At 43.9% G+C, this 25905-nt stretch overlaps 1 protein-coding gene and 1 pseudogene across 1 annotated transcript in view; one reads left to right on the top strand and one right to left on the bottom strand.

The window, feature by feature from the left end:
• Positions 1 to 13573, top strand: part of LOC130356549 (leukocyte surface antigen CD53-like) — a 60478-nt gene extending 46905 nt beyond the window's left edge. The window contains exons 6-8 of the mRNA XM_056558238.1: positions 2278 to 2382; positions 11561 to 11644; positions 12415 to 13573. Coding sequence (XP_056414213.1) covers positions 2278 to 2382; positions 11561 to 11644; positions 12415 to 12486 — 261 coding nt within the window. The 3' untranslated portion in view covers positions 12487 to 13573. The remainder of the gene's footprint in view (positions 1 to 2277; positions 2383 to 11560; positions 11645 to 12414) is intronic.
• A 5935-nt stretch (positions 13574 to 19508) lies between these two features.
• LOC130357471 (cryptochrome-1-like) overlaps positions 19509 to 25905 on the bottom strand; it is a 70575-nt pseudogene continuing 64178 nt past the window's right edge.

Consider the following 25905-nt stretch of genomic DNA (forward strand, 5'->3'; position numbering starts at 1 on the left):
AGACACTACTGGTTTTCACCAGAGCCCGCCGCAAAGCGGGATGGTCTTGCTGCGGCGGTAGTGACCAGGTCGTATCCACTAGCAACGGCTCACCTCTCTGGCTGCTGAAGATAGGCGAGGTACAAGGGAGTAGGCAGAAGCAAAGTCGGACGTAGCAGAAGGTCGGGGGCAGGCGGCAAGGTTCGTAGTCAGGGGAGATAGCAGAAGTTCTGGTACACAGGGTTTTAAACACACAAAACGCTTTCACTAGGCACAAGGGCAACAAGATCCGGCAAGGAAGTGCATGGGAGGAGGTTAGATAGTCAAGGACCAGGTGGGAGCCAATTAAGCTAATTGGACCAGGCACCAATCATTGGTGCACTGGCCCTTTAAGTCTCAGGGAGCTGGCGCGCGCGCGCCCTAGAGAGCGGAGCCGCGCGCGCCAGCACATGACAGCAGGGGACGGGAACGGGTAAGTGACCTGGGATGCGATTCGCGAGCGGGCGCGTCCCGCTGTGCGAATCGCATCCCCAACGGCCATGACAGAGCAGCGCTCTCGGTCAGCGGGACTGACCGGGGAGCTGCAGGGAGAAAGACGCCGTGAGCGCTCCGGGGAGGAGCGGGGACCCGGAGCGCTAGGCGTAACACAAATGATATCAAATGGGCATTTTACATATATAAAATGGGAGTAAACCCTGTCCAGTTCTAACCACAACTATCTCTGGTAAAATACGGTACTAAATGTTTTAATTTATAGGACACTACTAATTAGGAAGACTTAAATTAAGTTTCCTCGTAGGAATTATTATATCATGTGGTGGAGCAGAGGAAGATCCCATTAGACTATGCTAATATGCAATATGATTGTATTGATCCCCATAAGACATGCCCCATTCATCTGCAGTAGAAGGGGGTTTGGCTTATAAACTACTATTACCATCTCATAATTGAGATTATATATAAGCCAGGTCTGCCCCTCTACATAATATAACTCCATCCACATTACAAATGAAGTAATTTAATTATATAAGAAACCTGTGTATCTTACCGAGTGTATGCATAGTACTTCTGGATAAAAGAAAGATGGCTGCCTGGGGTCCATGGAAACACCTGTAGTCATAACCTGTCATCAGATAGAAATTATTATGGGATAAAAGCTCTCTCCCTTGCTCTTCATGGCTCCGCCCCTTCAGGTAGCCTCTAAGAACTTCTGTGATGAGGATCTGTGTTTTTTCCTGTGATGAGCATGCCCTATGTCTCACTCATCCATGTTTTAACCTGTTTCATCTCTTAAGGGTCCACCCAAACAAATATCATGTCATCCAATGATGACTGGGGTGTGTGTGTATGGAAATCATGTTCTAGTTACATGACATCACAGCTAAACATTAATTGACTATAATTGTGTTATAGGTGCAAAGGATTATTGTGGCCACCTTATCCCCTGTATACACATAATCCAGGACAAGACAATGCCATTGATACTTCTCAGGCATCTCAAATAGATGGCCAGAGATACAGACAAATAGAATGAAAATACAACACATTGTTAAACACACACACACATACACACACACCTGCATCCAGGTGTACAGAGCAGACCCCCCATTGGAGTAAAAAAATGACAGACAATGGGGGGGGGGGATTTATCAATCAGCCCGGAACCCCAATTGACTGGTTTCTCCCACAACAACCAATCACAGTTCACCCTCCTATATCTTAACAAGCTCTTGTAAAGTAAAAGTTAAGCTGTGATTAGTTGCCACGGAAAAAAAAACAGACAACTAGGGTTCCAGGCTAATTGATAAATCTCCCCCAATGAGTTTCACTCTCCAGGACTTTCATTGGAGACTTGTCAAACATCATGGGTATTGTCTTGTCTAATCCACTTTGATTACTTCACACATTCCACTCTGTCTTATGTGTTTTCTCAAACTTCCAGACTTGGGGAAAATGTATCATTTTGATTCAATATGGACGCTTTGCCATGTTTTATCTTTCATATATCTTTCAAATCTTAACATCTGATTATATTGGTACCAAATAGCATGACAAAATCTGTTTGTGTCTACACCATGTTAATGGATTTTCTCCAAAAGGCAATGCAAAACGGAGAGATATAATGTTGGCTAACTAACAAGATAAACATTTTAACAATAATGTCATATACCGATCTGTATCATAGTCTTATATCATATATACCATTATAGTATAACACCAATACGGTTTATAGTTGTGTTGAAATATTAATGTAGATGAAGTCTAAAATAACTTTTACATCTCCATTCTATTTCCTAGTTCAAATGCTGTGGAATCAATGGTTCATCAGATTGGAACAATACAATTCCTGATTCATGTTGCAGTGAACACAAGAATTGCACAAAACAAAATGCATTCAGTAAGGTAAGAAATATACATTAATACAAGGCACAGATATTTGGTGCACATTCTTAAGAAAAAAGATTAGCTAAAAAGATCAAAAAAATTAGATATGGTAAAAAAAACATCTAAGACTAACAATAAATGTCTGTGCATATATCCCTAGTGTCCCTCTGTTGTAAGTTCACTTTTAACCCAAATCCTCAGTCCCTATTTGCTCCTTTAGGGTATGTTCACATGTTGGTAACTAACAGCAGGTTTCTCACTGCAGGAAATCCGCTGCGAGTTCCGCTATTAAAGATGAGCGAATTAAAAAAAAAAATATGATTTGGCCGATTCCCTGAATTTTCTGAAAGAATTTGGTACGAATGTATTTACGTAGAAAAATGGCTATTTCTGGCCTACAGAGAGCCTCAATGGGGGTGTAGAACACTTTGCCTTGCTGTAACATGCATAAGGTGTGTGGTGGGTTAGTGAAATAATACACCACCTGGAGGTGGTAGCAGCATGAAGAGAACATATAGTGGCTGAATGACACAGCGTGGAGGTGGCAGCAGCATGAGGAGAACATATAGTGGCTGAATGACACAGCCTGGAGGTGGCGGCAGCATGAAGAGAACATATAGTGGCTGAATGACACAGCGTAAAGGTGGTGGCAGCATGAGGAGAACATATAGTGGCTGAATGACACAGCCTGGAGTTAGCGGCAGCATATAGTGGCTGAATGACACAGCTTGGAGGTGGTGGCAGCATGAGGAGAACATGGTGGCAGTATGAGACAGCTTGGAGCTGGCATAAGCATGAGGAGAACATATGGTGGCAAAATAAGACAGCCTGGAGGTGGCAGCAGCAGCATCAGGAGTCTTGAATGTGACCCAGTGACAGAGTGGTGCGGTGGGTGGCAATACCAGCACCCGGTGACGAATGTGGGTGAAAAAAGGAGAAATTGGCATCAGATGTGTGGCAGCAGGAGGGTGGCAGGTTCAGAATAGTAGATGAGGCAGGTAGGCAGAAGAAAACGGTCTCTTTTGTAAAAGTGTTAGTGTGCACAAGTAAGTATCTAGGATATGTATTACGTAAAACTTAACTTTTAATAATATGCTTAGGATAAAATATCTGGCCCCCAAATATTTTTTTAAATCAAACCAAAAGGAAAGGTGTGCAAAAATCACCATGTTCCACCTACTCCACTAAGTATTGATGTGATGCAAAGATCTCTAAAAGGTGGAAGGGAACAATGTATAGTCCATTGCAACCGGTGGGGATAAACACTTCCCCTGTAAGGCCCTACTCTCGCATTATTAATTCCCTTCTCGGCAAGTGTTACTCACACTAAAAAGGGTGTCCCCACACAGGAACCTCTCCCTATTTCCACCTACAAACACTGCCATTTCCCAGGGTTTTTAGGAGGAAATAGGGATTGGTTCGTGTGTGGGGCCGCCCTTGTCAAGATGAGTAACACTTTCCTCGAAAAGGTGGAAGGGAACAACAAATTGTCCATTGTTGCCCTATTAATTCCCTTTTTGGCAAGTGTTACTCACACTAAAAAGGGTGTCCCCACACAGGAACCTCTCCCTATTTCCACCTAAAAACCCTGGGAAATGGCAGTGTTTGTAGGGGGGGGGGGGGGGGGGGAGGGAGAGTTTCCTGTGTGGGGCTGCCCTTTTTAGGGCGAATAACACTTGCAAAGAAAGGAATTAATAATGCGGGAGTAGGGCCTTACAGGGGAAGTTATTACCCCCTCCGGTTACAATGGACCATACGTTGTTCCCTTCCACCTTTCAAAAGTGTCTGCATTACATCAATACTTGTTGGTGTAGGTGGCTCTTGGTGTTTTTTGCACACCTTTCCTTTTGTTTGATTTGAAAAAAATTTGAGTGCGTATTTTTTATCTTAAGAGAAGTTAAGTTTTAGCTAATGCACATCCTCAATACTTACTTGTGGTCTGATGGCAAGGAATGTCTGTAACTGGGGAGCAGCACCTTAAACATGTTTTGCACTATCCATATTTGTGAAGTGTTGGTGTGGCACCATGGTCATTCTACTCTGATGCATCAGGCATTGGTGGGTTGAAATCCTGGCTGATCCATGCCTGATTCATCTTCACAAAAGTCAGTGTCTCCACATTTTTCGTGGACAGACGAGTTCTCCTTGGGGTGATTATGGCCCCCGCCGCACTAAATACCCACTCTGATGGCACACTACTGGCCGGGCAGGACAGCTTTTCCAGGGCAAACTCTGCTAGTTGCAGCCACAAATCAAGTTTGGCTGCCCAGAAGTCCAGCGGATCTTCAAGTGTGTTGGCATGGTCATGTCAAGGTATACCGCCACTTGCTGGTTCAGGTCCTGCTCCAGGTCTACCTGCTGCTGATGAGTTGCTTCACTATGCGGGTGAAGAAAGCTACTCAGTAGTGACTGTAGACTCAGGCTGCTGCTGATGGAGCTGGTACTGCTCCTGCCACCCCACCCCTCCCCAGCAGCCATGACAGTGGAAGGAGAGTGCAGAGGGCCCCCGAGTCAGACCTGGGAGAGGAACATGGGAGATTGAACATGTGTGCCTCAGGCTTCATTGTCGCAGCGCAGACAAGATGTTCTTCCCGTTGCCGGTCACCATAATTCCCATTTCTAGTTTTGTGGAGTAAGCCATGATTCGATTTCTTGATGAATGACTTTTAGCAGTTCCTCCCCTGTGTGACTCCATTCGCCAAGGCAAACGATGTGAAGAACAGTGTGACACCACCGTGCCCTGCACACATGGTATGCTGGAGGGGCACGGATACTTGTTTGCGCAGTAGAGGATGAGGACACAGTGGAGGATGAGGAGGCGGAGTCGCACACTGTCACAAGACCAACGGCCTGAGAGCGTATAGGCAGAAGTGGTGTGACCTGTCCAAGTTGCTGTTGTTGTGGCTGTGCAGGAACCACATTCACCCAGTGGGCTGTAAAGGACATGTATTGTCCCTGACCATAGTTACAGCTCTACACATCGGCGCTGACGTGCACTTTGGTACACACCGACAGGCTCAAGGACTGGCCCACCTTCTGTTCCACAAAATTGTGCAGAGCTGGTACTGGCTTCTTCGCATAGAAATGACGACTTGGGACTCTCCACCTCGGCTCGGCACAAGCTACCAGTTCTCTGAAAGGTGCAGAGTCCACCACTTGGAAAGGGAGGGACTGCAGCACCAGCAACTTGAACAGGAGGTTCTTCACCGTTGGATGAGTGGGTGCATACTGTTGTTTCTTGGACATGGCTTCGCTGATGGATTGCTGGTGGAATGATTGACTTGAAGTAGGAGGAGCAGGAGCATGTGGAGCGACATAAGATAGGTATGACACACAACTCCCTTTGGCTGATGGTGGAGCCTCTGCTGGCTGAAACAGGGAGCGGCATGCCACTGGGTGATGCAGCAGGCTTGACCACCACATCGGAGCCATGGTTCTCCCAGGCCACTTTATGGTGATGCTGCATATGTAGACTCAGGGCCGTGGTGCCAACATTAGGACCCTGGCCACGCTTCACCTTCTGCCGACACATCTTGCATGTTGCCAGGTTAACCTCCTCCGGATGCTTGATGAAAAACTGACACCCCACCGAGTAGCTGATTTTCCCACCAACAGTCCGCACTGATTGACTGCTAGTGCCGCCGACTCCAGGAACCCCTGATTCACTACCTCCCGGGAAGGTAGGCTGCTGCGAAGCAGGTGGTCTATCCCGGGCACATTTGGCTCTAGGCCTTCCACTTCTGCCACCATGCTGACTGCCAACCATGCTATCACCTTGCTGGCTCAGCTGCTGCCTCATGGGCAACCTGCAACCCTCTTCTCCTGACGATGATGAAGTCCCTTCTGGACCCGGCTCCAAGTGCGATCGGCTTCATCATTACCATCGAGTTGTGTCAGGCACGGACTGACCTACCGGGATCCTGGGATATTTCCTGGTGGGCTGCAGCCCTGGGGCTGCCTGAGACGGGCCCCATGCCCGCAGGGGGCCCACGTCACATTAGGGACATCCCTGTGTCCCGAAAAATCGGGACACAAGGATGCCCCGGTTACCTCTCTGCGGCCGCCAGTCCCGCGTTAACTTTAAAAACGCAGGGGCTGCTGGGAGGTGACACACGCAGGGACGTCACTGACGTCCTGTGCGTGCACCCATAGTAACAGAGCGGAGCGGTGAGGAGGACGCGCGCGCATGGTAGGTAAGTGATCAGCGGCACGTCATCTTCAGTATTCCGACCACCACTTCGGGGTCACGATCTACTGCTATGGCCTATGGGTCATAGCAGTAGATTGTGACCCTGGATCGGTGGTCGGAACACTGAAGTGGGGCAGTACACAGGCATACAGCCTCCAGCCATACACTGTATATGGCTGAAGGCTGTATGTCTGTGGGGGAACTGTACTGCACCTAATGTGGGAGAGCTATACTGCACCTAATGTGGGGGAGCTATGCTGCACATAATGTGGGGGAGTATATACTGCACCTAATGGGGGGAACTATACTGCACCTAATGGAGGGGACTATATACTGCACCTAATGGAGGGGACTATATACTGCACCTAATGTGGAGAACTCTACTGCACCTAATGTGGGTGAGCTATACTGCACCTAATGTGGGGGAGCTATACTGCACCTAATGTGGAGGAGCTATACTGCACCTAATGTGGAGGAGCTATACTGCACCTAATGTGGGGGACTATACTGCACCTAATGTGGGGAACTATACTGCACCTAATTTGGGGGAACTATAGTGCACCTAATGTGGGGAACTATTCTGCACCTAATGTGGGGAACTATACTGCACCTAATGTGGAGGACTATACTGCACCTAATGTGGGGGACTATACTGCACCTAATGTGGAGAACTCTACTTCACCTAATTTGGGGGAACTCTACTGCACCTAATGTGGGGGAACTCTACTGCACCTAATGTGGGGGAACTATACTGCACCTAATGTGATCAACTATACTGCACCTAATGTAGGGAAACATACTGCACCTAATGTGGGGGACTATACTGCACCTAATGTGAGGGACTATTCTGTACCTAATGTGGGGGAACTATACTGCCAACCTAATGTTGGGGAACTATACTGCACCTAATGTGGGGGAACTATACTGCACCTAATGTGGGGGACTATACTGCACCTAATGTGGGGGAACTGTACTGCACCTAATGTGGGGAACTATACTGCACCTAATGTGGGGAAACTACTATTTTTGCTCTTTATATATGTCTTATCTATAAATAAGGCACGTTTTAAATATGCTTTAAAAAGCATGATTTTACCTTTTATGAACAAGAAAATGATGACGTGTTGGTATAATGACGCAACACTATGGGGCTGGTATGTAATTTTTTCCTGGGCTGGTTTCACACCCAGTCTGGCCCTGCCTCAGGTTCCTCAACAGTGTCTGCTTCAGGAGCCTGAATACTCACAACACCACCTCCCACGCCACTCTCCTCATCACTACTACACTGCCTGCCTAGCGTAGGAATCGGCGGATGTCTCCTCCAATTCTTGGATGGGCAGTAGCTGCTGACTGTCCTCTAGATCGTCCTCACTAAATAGTGGAGCTGAACCTACAGCATAATTCTGTGTGGGAGGGAACAGTATAGGACAGAGGCAATGGGAGGACAGGGACTGCTCCCAGGCCATGCCAACTGAGGGTTTTGTCTCGGGAACCCACCGACTGTTGACTGGGGGTGTCAGACGTACCTTGTGATGAAGTGGAGGACAGTGTTAACCAATCGATGGCGGCAGATGGGTTGCTGGTTGAGACACAACTGGTAGCTGATACCGGGAGCTCAGGCCTCTCACTGCAACTCCTGCTGCCACTCGCCCCTAGTCTGCTGCAACCTCTGCCTGATGAATTTAGTCCTCTGCCACTACTCTATGTACGTCCTGGCACTTTTCTGCCTAACATACTTAGTGCTTCTATGAGGGGAGTACAATAAACTCCACTACACTTGAAAAGTATTTGTGTACCAAACCAGCCGGTAAGTACTTTTGCCTGGCCTTTCACATTATCTAGGCCCTTGAGACTAACAGTAACAAAATAGTACACCACTTAGATGTACGTATGTGGTATTCACTTATGAGGGGAGAAAAATGCGCTACAGTACGCTTAAAAAAGTATTTGTGTACAACACCAGCCGGTGAGTACTTTTACCTTGCCTTTCACAGTATCAAGGCCCTTGAGACTTTAACAGGTACAAAATAGTACACCACTTAGATGTATGTATATGGTATGCACTTATGAGGGGAGAAAAATGCACTACAGTACGCTCAAAAAAGTATTTGTGTACCACACCAGCCAGTGAGTACTTTTGCCTGGCCTTTCACATTATCTAGGCCCTTGAGACTTTAACAGGAACAAAATAGTACACAATTTAGAAATAAGTATGTGGTATGCACTTATGAGGGGAGTACAATTCACTACAGTATGCTTAAAAAAACGTATTTGTGTACAACACCAGCTGGTGAGTACTTTTACCTGGGCTTTTACATTATGAAGGCCCTTGAGACTTTAACAAGAACAACGTTGTACACCACTTAGATATAAGTATGTGGTATGCCCTTATGGAGGGAGAAAAATGCGCTACAGTATCCTTAAAAAAGTATTTGTGCACAACACCAGCAGTACACACCAGTGCTGCAGTACACAGTCGCTGAGTACTACACCCAAAATCGCATTCTCAATCTCACTCCCTTCCCTATCAGTGCTTCTAGGCAGGATTTGTGCTTGAGCTGAATGTTCCATGCTACACACTGTGCAACACACTGCTCTCTGTCCCCTTCCGTAATAGAATGCTTTAGACAGTGACTGGGAGGTGAATCACTGCAGTAAGAATGCTTTTCTGTGAAACACACACAGCTCTCTGTCCCTCTCTCTGTGCAACAGAACACTGACTTGACTAGGTGGTGAATCGCTGCTGGAGAAAAGCTTTTCTGTGCAACACACAGCGCTGTCTGTCCCTATCTATCTCTCTGCAGTGCAAGTCTGAAGTGACTGGCCGCAATATGGCTGCCGATTATATAGGGTTGAATGGCTGCTGATAGGCTGCATGCTGCATGTGATTCAGGGTCATCCCGCCGACCCTTGTTCCCGCTTTCCCAGGAATCCTTGCCCCATGTCCTCGCATGTGGATCTGCCATTTTAGATGCCCTGGAGACTGTAACACATTAAATGGAGTTTAATGAAGAGATTCGCGCAATAGAATCGTGGCATTTGCATGCGTCAGATTCGATTCGCTCATCCCTTTCCGCTACCGTTGACTTAAATCTGCTAATCTGCTACTAATACTGACTGCCCGCGGACCCATACAAGTGAATAGTAGCATAACTCTCCAGAGCTTATTCTGTTATTCTTATCCTGTGCCTGATGCAGTTTTAGCATGGAAATTTAATAAAGCCACATAAAGTTTTTATACGGGACCTGGTGGGTGCCATCAATTTTTTTCCTTCATTATTGCAACTTTTGTGGAGCTTATATTTGCTTCACTGGTCGAGCACCCCAAACTGTTTTTTTTCACATGCGCTATCCTCAATACATGTTTTGATAAAACACTAGGTGGGTTGCCATCTCTGGCTTTTCACACATTTGTTATTCTAAAAAGGAGCCCTGTCTGCTCTACATCATGCTCAAAACTCAAGTGCCAAAGAGGCAGTACTAAGTACAGCATGCATGCCTCCTCCCTTCTCTGCATGATGTTGTACAGGGTTTGGCTTCCACCATTAAAGAGTACCTGTCATAGTGCCAAAAAAATTGATACTTCGTACCTAATCCTGGTCATGTACATATAATTTTTATGTGTCTAGAACCTATATATCCCTAACAAATAGCATTTATATCTTGCTCACATGCTTTGTGTTCTTGCCTTGTGGAGGGGGTGTGTCCATCTCTCTGCCTCACTGTGGAGGAATTATATGCTCTGAGTCTAGGAGCAGCCTGGCAGTCTGCAAATCACTGCACAGTAGTTTTTATGCATACAATTTCCATCTATCTATCTGTTCCTAGTAAAGCTGGAGGCTAATCAAGATAGCTGTCACTATGTGTGTCATTCAGCTTTCACAGACTCCTGAATGTCTGATCAGCTTCTTTGTCATTCAGGAGTCAGAGAAATATTTGGCTGTTCAAGCATGCTGGGAGTTGTAGTTTTGCAACAGCTGGAACTGTAATGTTTGTAAAGCACTGTGTTAGAGCAGTGTTGCCTTTAGCTGTTGCAAAACTACAATTCCCAGCATGCCCACACATTCTTTGTCTGTAGTTTTGCAAGAGCTGGAGGCACACAGCTGGAGAATACACAGCTCTAAAACAGAGTTTTACAAAGAGTGTACCCCCAGCTGTTGCAAAACTACAACTCTCATCATGGGAGTTGTAGTTTAGGAACAGCTGAACGCTGTAGTGGTGCAATGGTGATCTCCTATACTGGATACCAACACACTTTACGGCTGGAATTCAGTATGCTGCAAAATACAGAGTAGTCTGTCTGCATAAAGATAGATGACCCCTAGTGGTGGCTATTATTTTTTTTAGCAAAATTGACTTTTTTAATATATAAACATTTATAAATAGTCATGTTACTAAATTTCTGTGGTCTTCTATGCTTTCCCTTTGCTTCTGATGTGAAAATGTCTGCTATGTTGTCTTCATTAGCCCAACTTTGCAGCACAAAGCTCCTGGGTTTAAATCTCACAATATCTGCAAGGAGTTTGAATGTCCTTCTCATATAAGTTTTCTCTCACATTCTTAAAATAAATAAAACAACCAAAAACCTACTGCTAGATGAATTTAGATCTTGATCCGCAATAATGGCTGATCAGAATGATTACGAGCATTTCAAAATATGTTGGTGCTATATACATAAAGGAAATATTATTACATCCTGTGAAAACTGTAGATGGGAATTTAGCCACCCTTTCTCACACCCACTATACCTTCTTGACTACAACCTGTTTAATATAGTGGTGGTGGGGGGGGGGGGGGGAGATTGCATTGGCTGAATTTCCAGTTATTCTTATAACTTTATTTACCAAAATGTTAAAATGTTAATTTATTGAACAAGAGAACATAGTTTTGGTGAGATAATGGTGGAACAACAGGGTCTACAGTAAATAAAAAGCTCTAAATAATAAAATGTTTTCTGTACTTGCATTCATCTTGTAAACTGATAAATATTCTACATTTCTTCTATAGGGATGTGCTGCAGTTTTCAGGTCCTGGTTTGAAAACAATTTCCTTTATGTTGGAATAGCTACCATCTGCGTTTCTATAATAGAGGTAAGTCATGTTTAATATCAGCAGCATGTGCAAGAGTCACATAGTGAAAGTAACTTTTCTTCTCTTCTTTGTAACCAAATCAGTTTAAACAAATAAAAAACCATGTGCAGCTAACACAAAACTCTATGGGGAATTTATCAATGGATTTAGTGTAGGATTTGGTAAAAATTGGCCAAAGCATTGTGACTTTTTGCACCAGTTTGATAAATTCCTCTTCTTGAAGGGGGTTGTCTGGTAATTTTATTACATTTTAATAGTGGCCAGGATGGGCTGTGAAAGTAAAAAAAAGAAAAAAATATCTTTACGCAACCTGCTGTTCCAAGGTCAACTGGTGTCTGCTGCTCTCCACTTGCCGGTCTTTTAAAGAGAGATGGAGATTACATTCAGGAGGCGACCCTTTGTAGACTGTAGAAACATAATGAATGGCTTCCCATAACTTTATAGGGGGCAAGAGAAAAAATGAAATTTGGATTTTAACTTTTAGACAGAGTGTAAATTCTTTGGAGGAAGCAAACAGGATCAGCTTGTATGGACATAGTAGAGGGGATGCCACCCTTACTTCCTGTGTTCCCTTCTAATCTCTACTAGAGACAATATTTTACTAACTGGCAGTGGACAGTAGTTTGAAGGGAAGAGAGACACCCCTAGTTTTAAAGACTTTATGGCTTTTTTCTGGGGTAAGAGGTCATTCATAGTAAAGTGATTTACAAATATATTACAGATGCAGATTGCATGGAAGATCATTTAAACATGTCTCTTTTGCTTTGCAGGTCCTAGGATTGTCTTTCGCATTTACATTATACTGTCACATTTCCAGAAGCAGTGGTTCATTTAATAAATAGAAAAGGAAAGAACAAGCTCTAGATGATCATCAGATCACTGTCTTACTCTGTAAACCTACACTTTTTACACATTTGTGATCACAGCTTTCCATATAGACATTTTCAGTCAACACCAAGCCCACTTTAACTGCAGCGTATGTTGTAGTATTTCTTAACAAATTGGTTAAAAGGTAACCTTGTCACAAGTTTTTAGGCCTCTAAATCATGTCAGTGAACTGGACAGTACTAGTATTCTTAAAATAATCGGCCCAATGCTGCTTAGAACGAATTCTGGAGGTATACACAGTCCAGTCCCTTATACGCTGTGTGTACTGTAAATCAACCTTCTACATTATGCACCACCAGTCAGATTGTCCAAGGACATCTTTAGAACACTATTGCCATCCAGTAAACAACATGGTGGCAGCTTAGGTAGCAAAAGCCTGTGACAGGTTTCCGTTAGGACAATGACATGGATAGATGAAAGTAATTGCTGTACATAATGTGCAGGGTTGTACTGCTTTAGTAATCCTCTATTATCTCTGTGTTGTGCCTGGTAAGTCATGCATCAATCAGGATCTGTTCAAACTAGTGTCATGGTTTCAGTTGTGAACAAGTTTTGATGGATCCATTTTAAAAATGTTCCTGACATGGACAGAGGTGTCAGCAGAGAGCACTGAGGTCAGACTGAAAAGAACTACTTAACTTCCTCTGGAGCATACAGCAGCTGATAAGTACTGGAAGTATTAAGATTTTTTAATAGAAGTAATTTACAAGTCTGTTTAACTTTCTGGCACCAGTTAATTTAAACCAGAGTACCCCTTTAAAGAGGTTATTTAGTATAACTAAACTATCCACAGGGTAGGGGATAAGTGTCAGTTCCATGGGGGTCCGACAGCTGGAAGTTGTGGCTGCCACACCCCCTCCATGTATCTCTAACGGAAAGCCAAAGATACATCGTTCGGGTATCTCCAGCTCTCCCAAAGAAACAAATGGAGGGGATGTGTTGTCAGTAAGTCGGGAGATCACGGGGGGGGGGGGGGGGGGGGTGTCTAAGCAGTCAGACCCCTCGCAATCCTGCAGATAGGGGATACGCTTTGTTATACTGGATTACTCCTTTAAGTCTATCAGCTTTTTATCAATTTCCCTTTTTTTTATTTTGATGTTAAACCCCATAAGGACTCAGACCATTTTCACCTTAAAGGGGTACTCCGACCCTGGCATCTTATCCCCGCTGCGGCACCCCGCTATCATTACTGCACAGAGCGAGTTTGCTCTGTGCGTAATGACGGGCTATACAGGGGCCAGAGCAGCGTGACGTCATGGCTCCGCCCCTCATGACATCACGGCCCAGCCCCTTAATGCAAGTCTATGGCAGGGGGCGTGATGACCACCACGCCCCCTCCCATAGACTTGTATTGACGGGGGCGGGCCGTGACATCACGAGGGGCGGAGCCGTGATGTAACGATACTCCGGACCCTGTATTGCCCGTCTTTACGTGCAGAGCGATCTCGCTCTGCGCAGTAATGATAGCGGGGTACTGCAGCAGCGATCCCCGGGGTCCCCAGCAGCGGCCCCCGGCAATCTGACATCTTATCCCCTATCTTTTGGATAGGGGATAAGATGTCTAGGGGCGGAGTACCCCTTTAAGTACTCAGCCAATTTGCGTTTTTGCACTTTCGTTTTTTCCTCTTCCCCTTCAATTTTGCACCTACAGACAAATACAGACCAATTGTACAATTGTACACTAATTGTACTGATAGATCATCACTTATTTTCAAAAAAAAGAAAAATGATTTGTGGGGGTGCAATTAAAAAAACAGCCATTTTGTTAATTTTTTTAATCTAGTGCACTTTTCAGTAAAAATGACACCTTATCTTTATTCTTTAGGTCCATACAGTTACAAGGATACCCAATTTATGTAGATTGTATTTTACTAAAATTATAACTACATGCTCCAAAATTAGTATGTTTAAAATTGTCATCTTCTGACCACTATAACATTTTTATTTTTCCGCATTTGCAAAAATGCACAATTTTGGATTTTGTTATTTTTTTTACGTGTACCCATCAACCGTGCGGTTTAGCTAACCATATATTTTAATAATGCAGACATTTACGCACGCGGACGTACCACATGTGATTATTTTTATTTTTTATTACATTAAATTTTTTTTTTAAAAAGGCAAATGGGGTAATTCAAACTTTTATTAGGGGAGGGGCTTATTTGAATTTATATACTTTTTTTTCTTTTTTTTACACTTTTAACTTTTTATTTTAGCCCCCATAGGGAGCTATACCAAGCAGTCTTTTGATTGCATATACTGATCAATGCTATGCCATAGCATAGCATCAATCACTGTTATTGGTACTCTTCATGGCTGGCTGGGAGCAGCAGAGCATCGGAGGGCAAGAAGGCAGGTAAGGGCCCTCTTGCCATCCTCTCAGCTGATCGGGACATCGCAATTTCATAGCAATGGTCCCAATCAGCTCAGCTGAGCTGCCGGGATGGTTTCACTTTCATTTTAGATGCCGTGATCAACTTTGATTGTGGCGTCTAAAGGGTTAATGCCGGGCATCATCCCGATCGGTGATGCCTGGCATTAACCCTGGGTCCTGGCTGCTGATAGCAGTCAGGACCTCAGCTTTTGAACTCAGCTTTAAACACTGGTAACACGGGACCAGGGCGTACAGGTATGTCCTGCGTCCTTAAGGATCGGGACGCAAGGGCATACCTGTATGCCCTGTGTCCTTGACAGGTTAAAATTACACCATTATTGTGTTTAAAAAAAAAGTGTAAAAAGATAAAAACGAGCCATCGCTAATAGTAGTAGTAGTGAAAACAGAACCTGTGTGTCTGCAGGTAATATTGCAGTGTACATTGTTTGTAGTTATTGTGTACTGCTTTATTTTATATTGTATTGCCTTTTTTATATTATATCCTATGTTTTACTGGCTAAATATTTATTGAACTTTGCATACTTGTGTATTTTTTTTCCAAAATTGCATCAAATATATTTAACAGTTTAATTCTTGGAGATCAATACTGTAATAAGAAAGTGTTAATTCAATCAAGGCAAGTCTATTTACTCACAGTAAAATTAAGAATCTGTGTATAACTTAATGTAATGCGTGAAATATATTTGTGTATGTACAGTATAGAACATAACTTTAATGGCTAAGTAAACCAATGGAACCAATGTTTTGTTATTGTTCAATGTTCCCTTAAAAAGTAAAGTGAGATCGCAAATAGTCGTAAAATCTTAGGGGTCTGTAGTTAGTTTCCATGTAGACTCAACAGGTCAGTGTTAGAGTTTTAGACATAAAACTATTAACAGGCTCATAATGAAGATTATTTGGAAAATTTCTTAAAAGCTGTACTCCAGGCAAATACCTTTTGTGACCAACAAACTGTAAAGTATAAAGTTGGTAATCTCTTATAATTTCTTATAACTCTGTTCGGTGTAATAATGATAAATACCGTATATACTCGAGTATAAGCCGAGTTTTTCAGCACGATTTTTCATGCTGAAGAGGCCACCCTCGGCTTATACTCGAGTGAACTCTCCGCCTGTCAATTTGTCGTCATCCAGACCCCTGTTTTAGTTTTCTACTCACCTCCCCTCGGTGGGAAGGAAGGGTGAGCTGGTCCGGGCGATCTATGCTGCAGGGACTGTCCGGTGGGGAGGGCTAGTTGTTCCGGGCTGTCCATCTTCACTGGGAAGCCCTCTTCTCTGCTCCGGGCCCAGCCCCGGACTAGTGACGTTGCCTTGACGACGACGCACAGGGACATTCATGCGCAAGGACGGACGTCCTTGTTTGTCGTCGTCAAGGCAACATCACTAGTCCGGGGCCGGGCCCGGAGCGGAGAAGAGGGCCTCCCGGTGAAGATGGACAGCCTGGAACCACTAACCCTCCCCACCGGACGGTCCCTGCAGCATAGATGGCCCGGACCAGCTTACCCTTCCTTCCCACCAAGGGGAGGTGAGTAGAAAACTAAAGGGGGGGTCTGGATGATGATGAAGGCCGCAGTGGTCTTCAACCTGCGGATCTCCAGATGTTTCAAAACTACAACTCCCAACATGCCGGGACAGCCGATGGCTGTCTGGGCATGCTGGGAGTTGTAGTTTTGCAACATCTGGAGGTCCGCAGGTTAAAGACCACTGATGAAGGGAGTGACAGGCAGTGATGATGAAAGGGGCGGGGGGTGATGATGACAGGTGGTGATGATGACAGGCGGTGATGATGAAGGGGGTGATGATGAATGGGGGATGACGACAGGGTGATGATGGCAGTGTAATGATGACAGGCGGTGATGATGAAGGGGGGATGATGACAGGGGGATGATGACGGGGGTGTTAATGACAGGGGTCTGGATGATGACAGGGGGAGGATGTATTTCCCACCCTAGACTTATAGTCGAGTCAATAACTTTTCCTGGGTTTTTGGGGTGAAATTAGGGGCCTCGGCTTACATTTGGGTCGGCTTATACTCGAGTATATATGGTATAGACATCGGCTATTATAGATTTTTTTTATTTATTTTACTACTTAAGCAACATCTTACAAAAACAGTTGACATTTTACATTAAGATATACAACATCAAAGCAGTACTCTTATCTGGTTCCATCTATTTTTAATGTACATAACATTCAAACAAAATGAGAAAGGAAAATGCTGTAAAACATATGAATGTCCTATGGCTGCCTCTGGTCCTCTTTGAAGAAGAATGACGCAAATTTGTTTATATTTAGAGCATGGGGCATAAAAATTAGGTAGTTTGCCTCTACAATAGTTTTGTATGAACCTTGATATCCATAACATTTTCACTAACAAATCAAGCAAACTACATTCAGGTTGTCAGCTTACAAGGACCATTAGATACAGGACAATTTAGCTAAAGTAGGTATTGGGTATTATTATTATTCATTTATAAAATCTATTATATGACTGTACAATGGTCCCTCAATTTAAAATGGAATCAGGTTACAATGTTTTCAACATACAATGGTCTTTTCAAGATCATTGTAACTTATAACCATATTTAACATACAATGCTATGGACAGTCCAGATCTGCTAAATGTGTCATATGCCTGAAGAACTGATCGTGAGAGTCCAATGCATCAATTGAGAATGCATAGTACCCTTGTAATATATACTTTAGGGGTGGTAAAGCCTGTGTATAGGAAAAGTAGAGCAATTGCCTATAGCAAAGAGATTACTACTTTCAATTTTAAAATGGCCTCTGATAAATTTAAGAAGCAATCTGATAGGTTTCTATGGGCCACTGCATTACTCTTCCTCTGCGCATGTTTTCATCAATCAACCCCTAAGTAATTTTAAATAAATGTAATGATCCCAAAGAATTTCAAGGGGTCAATACATGGCGTACAGAGCAGACTACAGTAGGCACTTCATAAGAATGGAGGTAGGTGAGGAAAAATGGAGCAATCACATGCACCAAATGTGTAATATAGTTCTTATAACAGAGAAAATATACCGTATTTTTCGCCCTATAGGACGCACTGGCATATAAGACACACCCAATTTTAAAGGTGCAAAATCTAGAAAAAAAGATTCTGAACCCAACAGTGATCTTCAACCTGCGGACCTCCAGATGTTGCAAAACTACAACTCCCAGCATGCCCGGACAGCCGTTGGCTGTCCGGGCATGCTGGGAGTTGTAGTTTTGCAACATCTGGAGATCCGCAGGTTGAAGACCACTGGATAGGAGGTAGTACTCACGTGTCCCCGCCGCTCCGGACCCACCACCGCTGCTCTGGATGTCGCTCCATCACTGTTGCCACGTCCCCGGGGTGTCCCCGACGCTCCGGACATCTTCTTCCCCGGGATCCACGCTCTCCGTCACCATCATTACGTCGCCGACATCACGTCGCTCCTATTGGATGACCGGACGGCGTGCGCGATGACGTCGTAGGAGAGCGCCGCCATGCAGGGGATTCAGGAACGGAGCAGACACCGAGGAGGCAGGTAAGGTCCCTCCCGGTGTCCTGTAAGCTGTTCGGGATGCCGCGGTGAAACATCGGTCCCGAACAGCCCGACTGAGCAGCCGGGTTAGTGTCACTTTCGCTTCAGACACGGCGGTCAGCTTTGATCGCCGCGTCTGAAGGGTTAATACAGGGCATCACCGCGATTGGTGTATATTCGCCGTATAAGACGCACCAACTTTTCCCCTCCAGTTTTGGGGAAGAAAAAGTGCGTCTTATATGGCGAAAAATACGGTAATTGTCTTTTCTATTGTGCCCGATGTATCCATGCAGGCATAGATAGTTTATTGCCGTATATTAAAGTATTGATTTTTCTTATTCACAATAGTAGACTATAGAGGTTCGAATTCGCAAGTGTACAAACTAACAAGATGAAAGGTCTAAACATAATGTTGAGTAACTCTGACTTATGTTTTGCTAATCTTCAGTTACAGTACGCCATTTTCTAGAGTAACATCCAGAGCTGCATTTAAAATTCTACTGCCAACCAACCCATTCATATGGCACCCATAGACACACATACCAGCTCTAGTACTGAGCATTGTAGCAGATGTATTTTTGTTATGTCAAACTATTCATTGCATGGTAAACTGCAGGATAGCATGTTTAAAGGGAGAACCTTGGGCAGTTAAAGGAAATATGTCATCAGTGTCACCCGCACTAACCTGTTAGTACAGACTGGTAGTGCACTTACCACAAGCTGATCCATGGCTTTATTCACAGTCATCCTTCTTATTTCATTTATGTAAATGACCAGGCTTGGTGCATGGGTGGCATTCTCCAGCCTCCAAGAGCATGCTGACATGCCTGTTTCTTCTTTACTCCGCCCAGCTCATCAATATTCATAAATCTCCCTCAGCCTGCATGCTCTGTTACTCTCCTACTGCACATGCCGCAATTTGAGCACTAACCGGTAAGTACCATAAATTTGAATGCAGCTATGCATAAGGATGGACTATAGAATATCACGTAACTCAAGATCTAAGAAAATAAAATTTATAATAAGAGAAATTTGTGTAAAACTGCTTTTTGGGATACAATCCAGGTAAATTGTACAAATCCAGCTCATGCTACTCGGCAAGCATTCAACAGACTTTCAGTTTGCAAGGATTAAGGGAATTAACTTGCTCTACAGTCATATCTTCAAGGCATCTGTGCTTTTTACTTGTGTTTTCTGAAATATTTGGCTCATTGTCCTTTCTGAAACAGTTCTTGATGTCCATTTCCATAGGATCATCAGCAACATCTAAAACCAATAACATAATTTATAAAATTTTAGGGTAATTTCTTTTTTTTAAATAAAATAATGAGCCTATTGCTTATTCGGAAACCTGAAGGAAGATGGGAACTTTATATAGCCCGCAAAGGCTGCATATAACACTTGTATATCCTACTATGTTTATTGCATAGGAAGACCTATCCCCTATTTTGTAAAAAGGGTATTCCGAGTTAAAACACTTATCCCCTATCGGAAAGAGTATGAGATCGCAGGAGGTCTGACTGTTGGGCCCCTCGTGATCTTAAGAACAGGAGTCCCAAGCCTTTGTTTTGAAAGGAGTGGTGAGTCGAGCATGCATGCTGCCAATCCATTCCTTGTCTATGGGAGTACATCGCTGCTATCTCCAGCATTTCAATAGACATTGAATGAAGCTGCGGCATGCATGCATGTCTTCCCACACAATTAAAAACAAAGACTTAGTTTAGGGCCCATTTTAAGATCACAATTGCTTCACTAAAGTGCATTCACACCCACTACTAAATTACACCAATTAATGTGACAATATGGGTAGGAAGCCTTTCCCATTAATTCCAGGAGATCAGGGTTACATTGGCAGCAGCAAAGATAAAGCAGTTTTTTTGCTGACATGTTCCCTTTAAACCATAATTGTATGATCACTAGAAGAGATTTTACCTTGGGTGAGCTGTGCCGTTTTATGCTGCTGTTCCCGAGCAAGTCTCAATAGTTGCAAATTGTGTTCACTGACAACTTTGTGATCAACCATGGGGAGAGGATAATCTTGACCTTAAAAAAAAACATTTTATGAGAAAAAAAAAATGTACAGCTATGCTAGCATAAATGATAAATCAACCCAACATATTCATTTTTTTTAAACATAATCTCAAAATGGAGTCACCACCTGAACTATTTCATCATCACTCAGGCAAGAGACCAAAAAGGACTTCCGTTTCTTAAAAAATCCCTTCGCAGAATGCTCCTTTGAGTGACGCAGTTCAGTTAAATCATATAACAGGTACTTCTTCATGTGTTGGAGAACTTTAGATAATGTGGGCATGGAAGGGACTAACCAATGGGATAATAAACATCATTTAGCTACCAAGAGAAAGGTATGTAGCAATAATGTGACAGCCATCCCATCCGGGTCAATGTGTAAGGCAAGGAAAAACCCAACTTGTCATGGAGCAAAGTCAAAAGTTCTCTCCAAAACCTCTGTTTGTGGACATGTCAATAATCCATGTAGCAGGTCGGTTTTATAAGTCCCACAATTGGAATAATCTATACGGTCAGGATGATCTGGAGTGCGTGGAAATGTAAAACCAAATGTGGCTTGGTGAAGAATCTTGTATTGTGTTTACCTCCAAGTCTCATTGATAACTGCTATTCTATCCTTAGCCCAACCAGTCAGTATAGGCATTGTGAGTTCAGAAGTCCCCAATTTACCTTCCCAGTATGTAAATTACATATATCTATAAAACAAAAAGCAGAACTCCTCATAGGACAGTATGTTCTGAACAACGTGAATGTAGGTGGATGCCGGATACACAATTATTTCAGTAGTCCTCTCACCTGGCACGGTTGTGTAAATGACACAACTACACAAGCGCATACAGATAGTGGTGCAGCCTCCCGGTATCGGATCCAGCAGCAAGCAGGCCAATTAATAGCAGGATGTAGATGTAGAAAGAAAACCCGGTTCCACAGCGCGATCCACAGAGTCAATCATATGATAATAGGTAAATTATATATATTTTTTAAGCCAGTGTGCAACGCGTTTTGGGGCATGGGATACCCTTCATCAGGTAAGTGGGCATTATATTGCCCACTTGCCTGATGAAGGGGATCCCCTTCCCCCGAAACGCGTTGCACCCTGGCTGAATAAATATATATAATTTACCTATCATCATCATATGATTGACTCTGTGGATCACGCCGTGGAACCGGGTTTTCTTTCTACATCTAAATCCTGTAGGTAAATTAGGAAGAAGCCACCAGGTCATCTCCTCGCCTCTGAACATGACGATACAGATAAGATAAGGAATGACAAGCGACATCAGAAAACACAAAAGTTTTAAATGATGTTCTAGCACACTCCCTCATCAAATCATTAAGACGAGGTTTAAGAAACCCCCATCACTTGCGAGTAGGAGAGAAAATGACCAGGCCCTGGAGAAAATTTCCTGCACATGTCCGCAAAGGTAAGATATCTCGGTGCAATATTATGGAATAAGCAACCTACGTTGAGTATACCTGCCCGCTTCCAACTATCATATAATAAATTCTCACGACCCTGTGGAAACTCTGGGTGGGACAATAAGGGCATATATTTACTAAGAAGAACAGGGAGTTGCATTGCCAGTCTGCACGACTTCCACGCCGCTACCGTGTCTCTAAGGAGGAGACTGCCTTTAAGTTCACATGGTAAGGCGCCAAATAAAAGTATGAAGGAGAGCAGGCAAGGTCCAACTGGCTTCCAGGTCATAGTTAGAGTAACAGTTTCCCCTGCGTAGCCAACCCACACTGTGCCTGTATAAACACGCTAGATTATAGTGGCGTATATGGGGAAATCCCACTCCACCCTTTTCTTTAGGCAACATCAGTTTTTTCAGGGCTACACATGGACGCTTATTAGCCCAGATGAATTTAATAAAGGTAGACGTGAGACTGGCAATATGCGACTGCTTCAGTAAAACAGGAATTGTCTGTAGTGGATACAACAATTTAGAAAAAGCTAAGCATCTTTATTAGGTGACATCTAGCCAATAGAGGCAAAGGCAGAGACACCCAACGTTTAAGTTCTTGATGTATTTTCTGGAACAAGGGGGAAAATAAGAGTGTAAAGGGAATGGGTGGTGCGACCTATCCATATGCCCAAATATTTCAGGGAGTGTCTAGTCACTGCCACAGGCCATAAAAGATCAGCAGCAAATAAGGCACACTCTGGAGGAGAGAGGTCCAATAGTATGCTTTTATCCACCTTAACCCAAAAACCTGAGGCTAACCCAAAATCCCGTAAGTAATCAAAGACCTTGGAAAGGTCATTAGTCGGGTTTCCTAAAAAGATGAGAAGGTCTTCAGCAAATAATGCATGAGACACCACCGTACCCCCCTCCGAGATCCCACGAACGTCTGCGGATGTAGATAGGAAAACGAGAAAGGGGCTCAATGGCTAAGTTAAAAAGTAAGGGCGACAACGGGCACCCTTGACATGTGCCTTTTTGTGGGGAAAAGTAATCTGATAGGAACCCCGGGGTATGTATCCTGGCAAGGGGCGTGGAGTACAGGGAACGCAAATATTGCAAGAAAGGGCCCGCAAAGCGCATTCAATGTAGAACCCTCCACAGCCAATCCCATGAGATATTATCAAAATGTTTTTGCGGCATCGATAGATAAAATCACATTAGTATTGTGAAGATGAGGTCTTACAAAGAGTATATATATATTGTAATGCTATATACCAGCAAGGTTCTAGAACAAGCCCCTCGCAAATCAAATCAGCAAATAAATATTGTTCAAACAAGAGAACTGGGGTGCCAGTTAAAACTTAGCTTTTAATATATACTAATTAAAAGATCACTAAATATATATATATATATATATATATATATATATATATACACACACACACACACACATACACACACATGCAAAAGTAATAGTAAAATTCGCAGTTTACTTATAGGACCCAAATTTTCTAAACAAGCCAACTGATCATCACAGAGAACCTGCTGCATCCAGCAGCAGACCAAAATGGTATATCAATACATAGGATGTAGCTGTCCCTGTCCCAACGCGTTTCTGTGTGTGGGGCAGTAAGATATGTGCCCCTCACACTTCATCAGGGTACTATACAATCACAGAGGTGCATAGAAATGTGCACCCTTAGCCTGTGTATTGAACAAATATCAATTAAATAGGACTTCTATATTTGTCTGGTCCCAAAAGACATCTTACATATTTCCCACCCAAGGGTTATTCACAAAATTGATCAAGGCAAATAACATATCACCTCCTCTTTATGCCTATAGTAAGCTGGAGTGATCAGGTAGTGGAACGATCACTACAGGAATTTATGGCATGGGAGATGAGATAATAGTCTTGACATTATGAGTATAACTCTGCAGTGGCAGAGTGTCCCAGTCCGGTGTCCGGGCAGGCATGCTTGATCTGCACGCCAGCGTCTCTGTGGGCACAGATCCCTTAATATTTCAGGAAATAATCTGCATACAAGTTTTGACTAGAGATTGTGAAAGGAGGTACCATGCGAGCCATACAATAGGAAAAAATATTACCCAACGCCCCTCCCCCACCCACATGGAAAAGCACCCAAGAAAAAAGAACAGCAGAGCAAGTTCCTCATGTAAACAACACCATCGAGGCAACTCATCGCCCTACGAACTTCCATTATTCAATGCTGTGGGGTAGTATGCATAACAAACCATTAGGCCACATCCAAGAGCAACCTCAACTTTTTCATAATGAGATGAGAAAGTGGGAGGTTTCAAAGAAGGCTTTATACAGAAAATATACAAAGAGCCAGAAGGTATGCCGCAAGCTGATTAGTACTATTAAAAGCATCCAGAAACCTACAACCGCAGCTCGAGCACATCATGGGATATGTAGAAACTAAGAGATAAGTATGAACAGTAGTAAGCTTACAAATAAAACAGTAAGACATGAAGATATCGTACAATTGAAACAATAAGAAATATGGAGATACCATTGCAGCAGAGGTCGCTAAACATAACCCCATAAAACAAAAACATATATGAAATCGGCACTGCTTTATGGAGGTCATATGTGTCATAAGCATGTAACTGGCTGTCATGTCTCTAGTAGAAGAGAAATAAAGGGTAAAGGCATATAGAAGAAAGCACCCTCCAAAATAAACTTTACTACTTCTGGAGAACGCTAGCACTGCAGAAAATGTCCACACAAGGATAAGCGTCCCTCTAAGTGCTAGTAGGAAGGTCATTGGTCCGGTAATGAAGAGCGACGTCTACGTTGATCCCTCGGGGGCTATGAACCATGGATCATCAGACGTGATCGGAGGGGTCTGTTCCCTTGCTGGAGCGCTATGCAGTGCAGGTAATGTAGCTAGATGGTCGGGATTCAGGTGGTTTATGCAAAGCAGGGCAGTAATGTAGTAGATCACTTAGGCCTTCCTCTGCCTGCTCAGGCGTGCGGTAAGTAGATGCAGTGCTATTATTAGAGAAGACTTTCAAGATTGCTGTAAACATAAGTGCAAAGCGGACCCCTTGTCTATGCAGGGATGTGCCGATCGGGGCAAATAGTTTTCGTTTTTTCGCAATATCTGCTGAAAAGTCCCCAAACAAGAGTAGTCTCGCCCGCTCGTAAATAAGATCTTCCTGGCATCTCCGGAAAGCTCTTAAGATAGCCACCTTATTGGTGAAGTCCAAATATTTCACTATGACCTGTCTGGGTCTACCCCAGTGAGCAAGTCCAGGTGGGTCAGGGGCATCAGGTGCCTACCGTAAATCCGGTTCAATACGTTGAGCCTGTTCTACCTTGCATAAGTGTCTCAGTCTCAACAGTTCAGGCAAAATTGATTCACAGAAGCAGAAAAGTATCTTACCCGGGACCAACTCAGGCAATCCAACCTCCCGGAGATTGTTCCTTCGTTCTTGAGGTCTTCCACCTTCTCTCTTAGGCGCCTGCATTCATTTTTCACCACAGAAATCGGAGTCAGGGCTGAATCAGATGTAGCTTCCACCTCCTCAAAACGATCCTCCATTGTAGTCAGTATGGCATCATGCTGCGTCACAGTCTGGTGCAGATCTCACATGGGGGAATGCACAGTAGCTTCCAGCGTTTCCGGTACTTTAGGGGCTATGCGCTTTGCAACCTCGTCAGCTAAACGGGTATAATCTATGCCCGACATGTCCGGAGCCCCATCCTCCCCGTCACGATCAGGTTCGGAGGGTGGAGGGGAAAATGCCCTGTCGGAGGTGGGAGAAGCCGCCATATTTGCTTTTCCGCTGCGGCCTAGTGTAGTATTCTTTTTGCCTTTCCACGCTGATTTGCGGCCCGTTCTCAGCAGATACAACTCCATACACCACCTCAGTGTCTGGAGGAGCTCAGAAGCCCAAAAAACAGGTAAGTTCAGTAGGTATGTGGGCCAATATATAGGCGAGGTTGAGTGTCCGTGCATCCTCACAGCATGGCACCGGA

This window comes from Hyla sarda, chromosome 2 (genome assembly GCF_029499605.1).
Source record: "Hyla sarda isolate aHylSar1 chromosome 2, aHylSar1.hap1, whole genome shotgun sequence".
Classification (NCBI taxonomy): Eukaryota; Metazoa; Chordata; class Amphibia; order Anura; family Hylidae; genus Hyla; species Hyla sarda.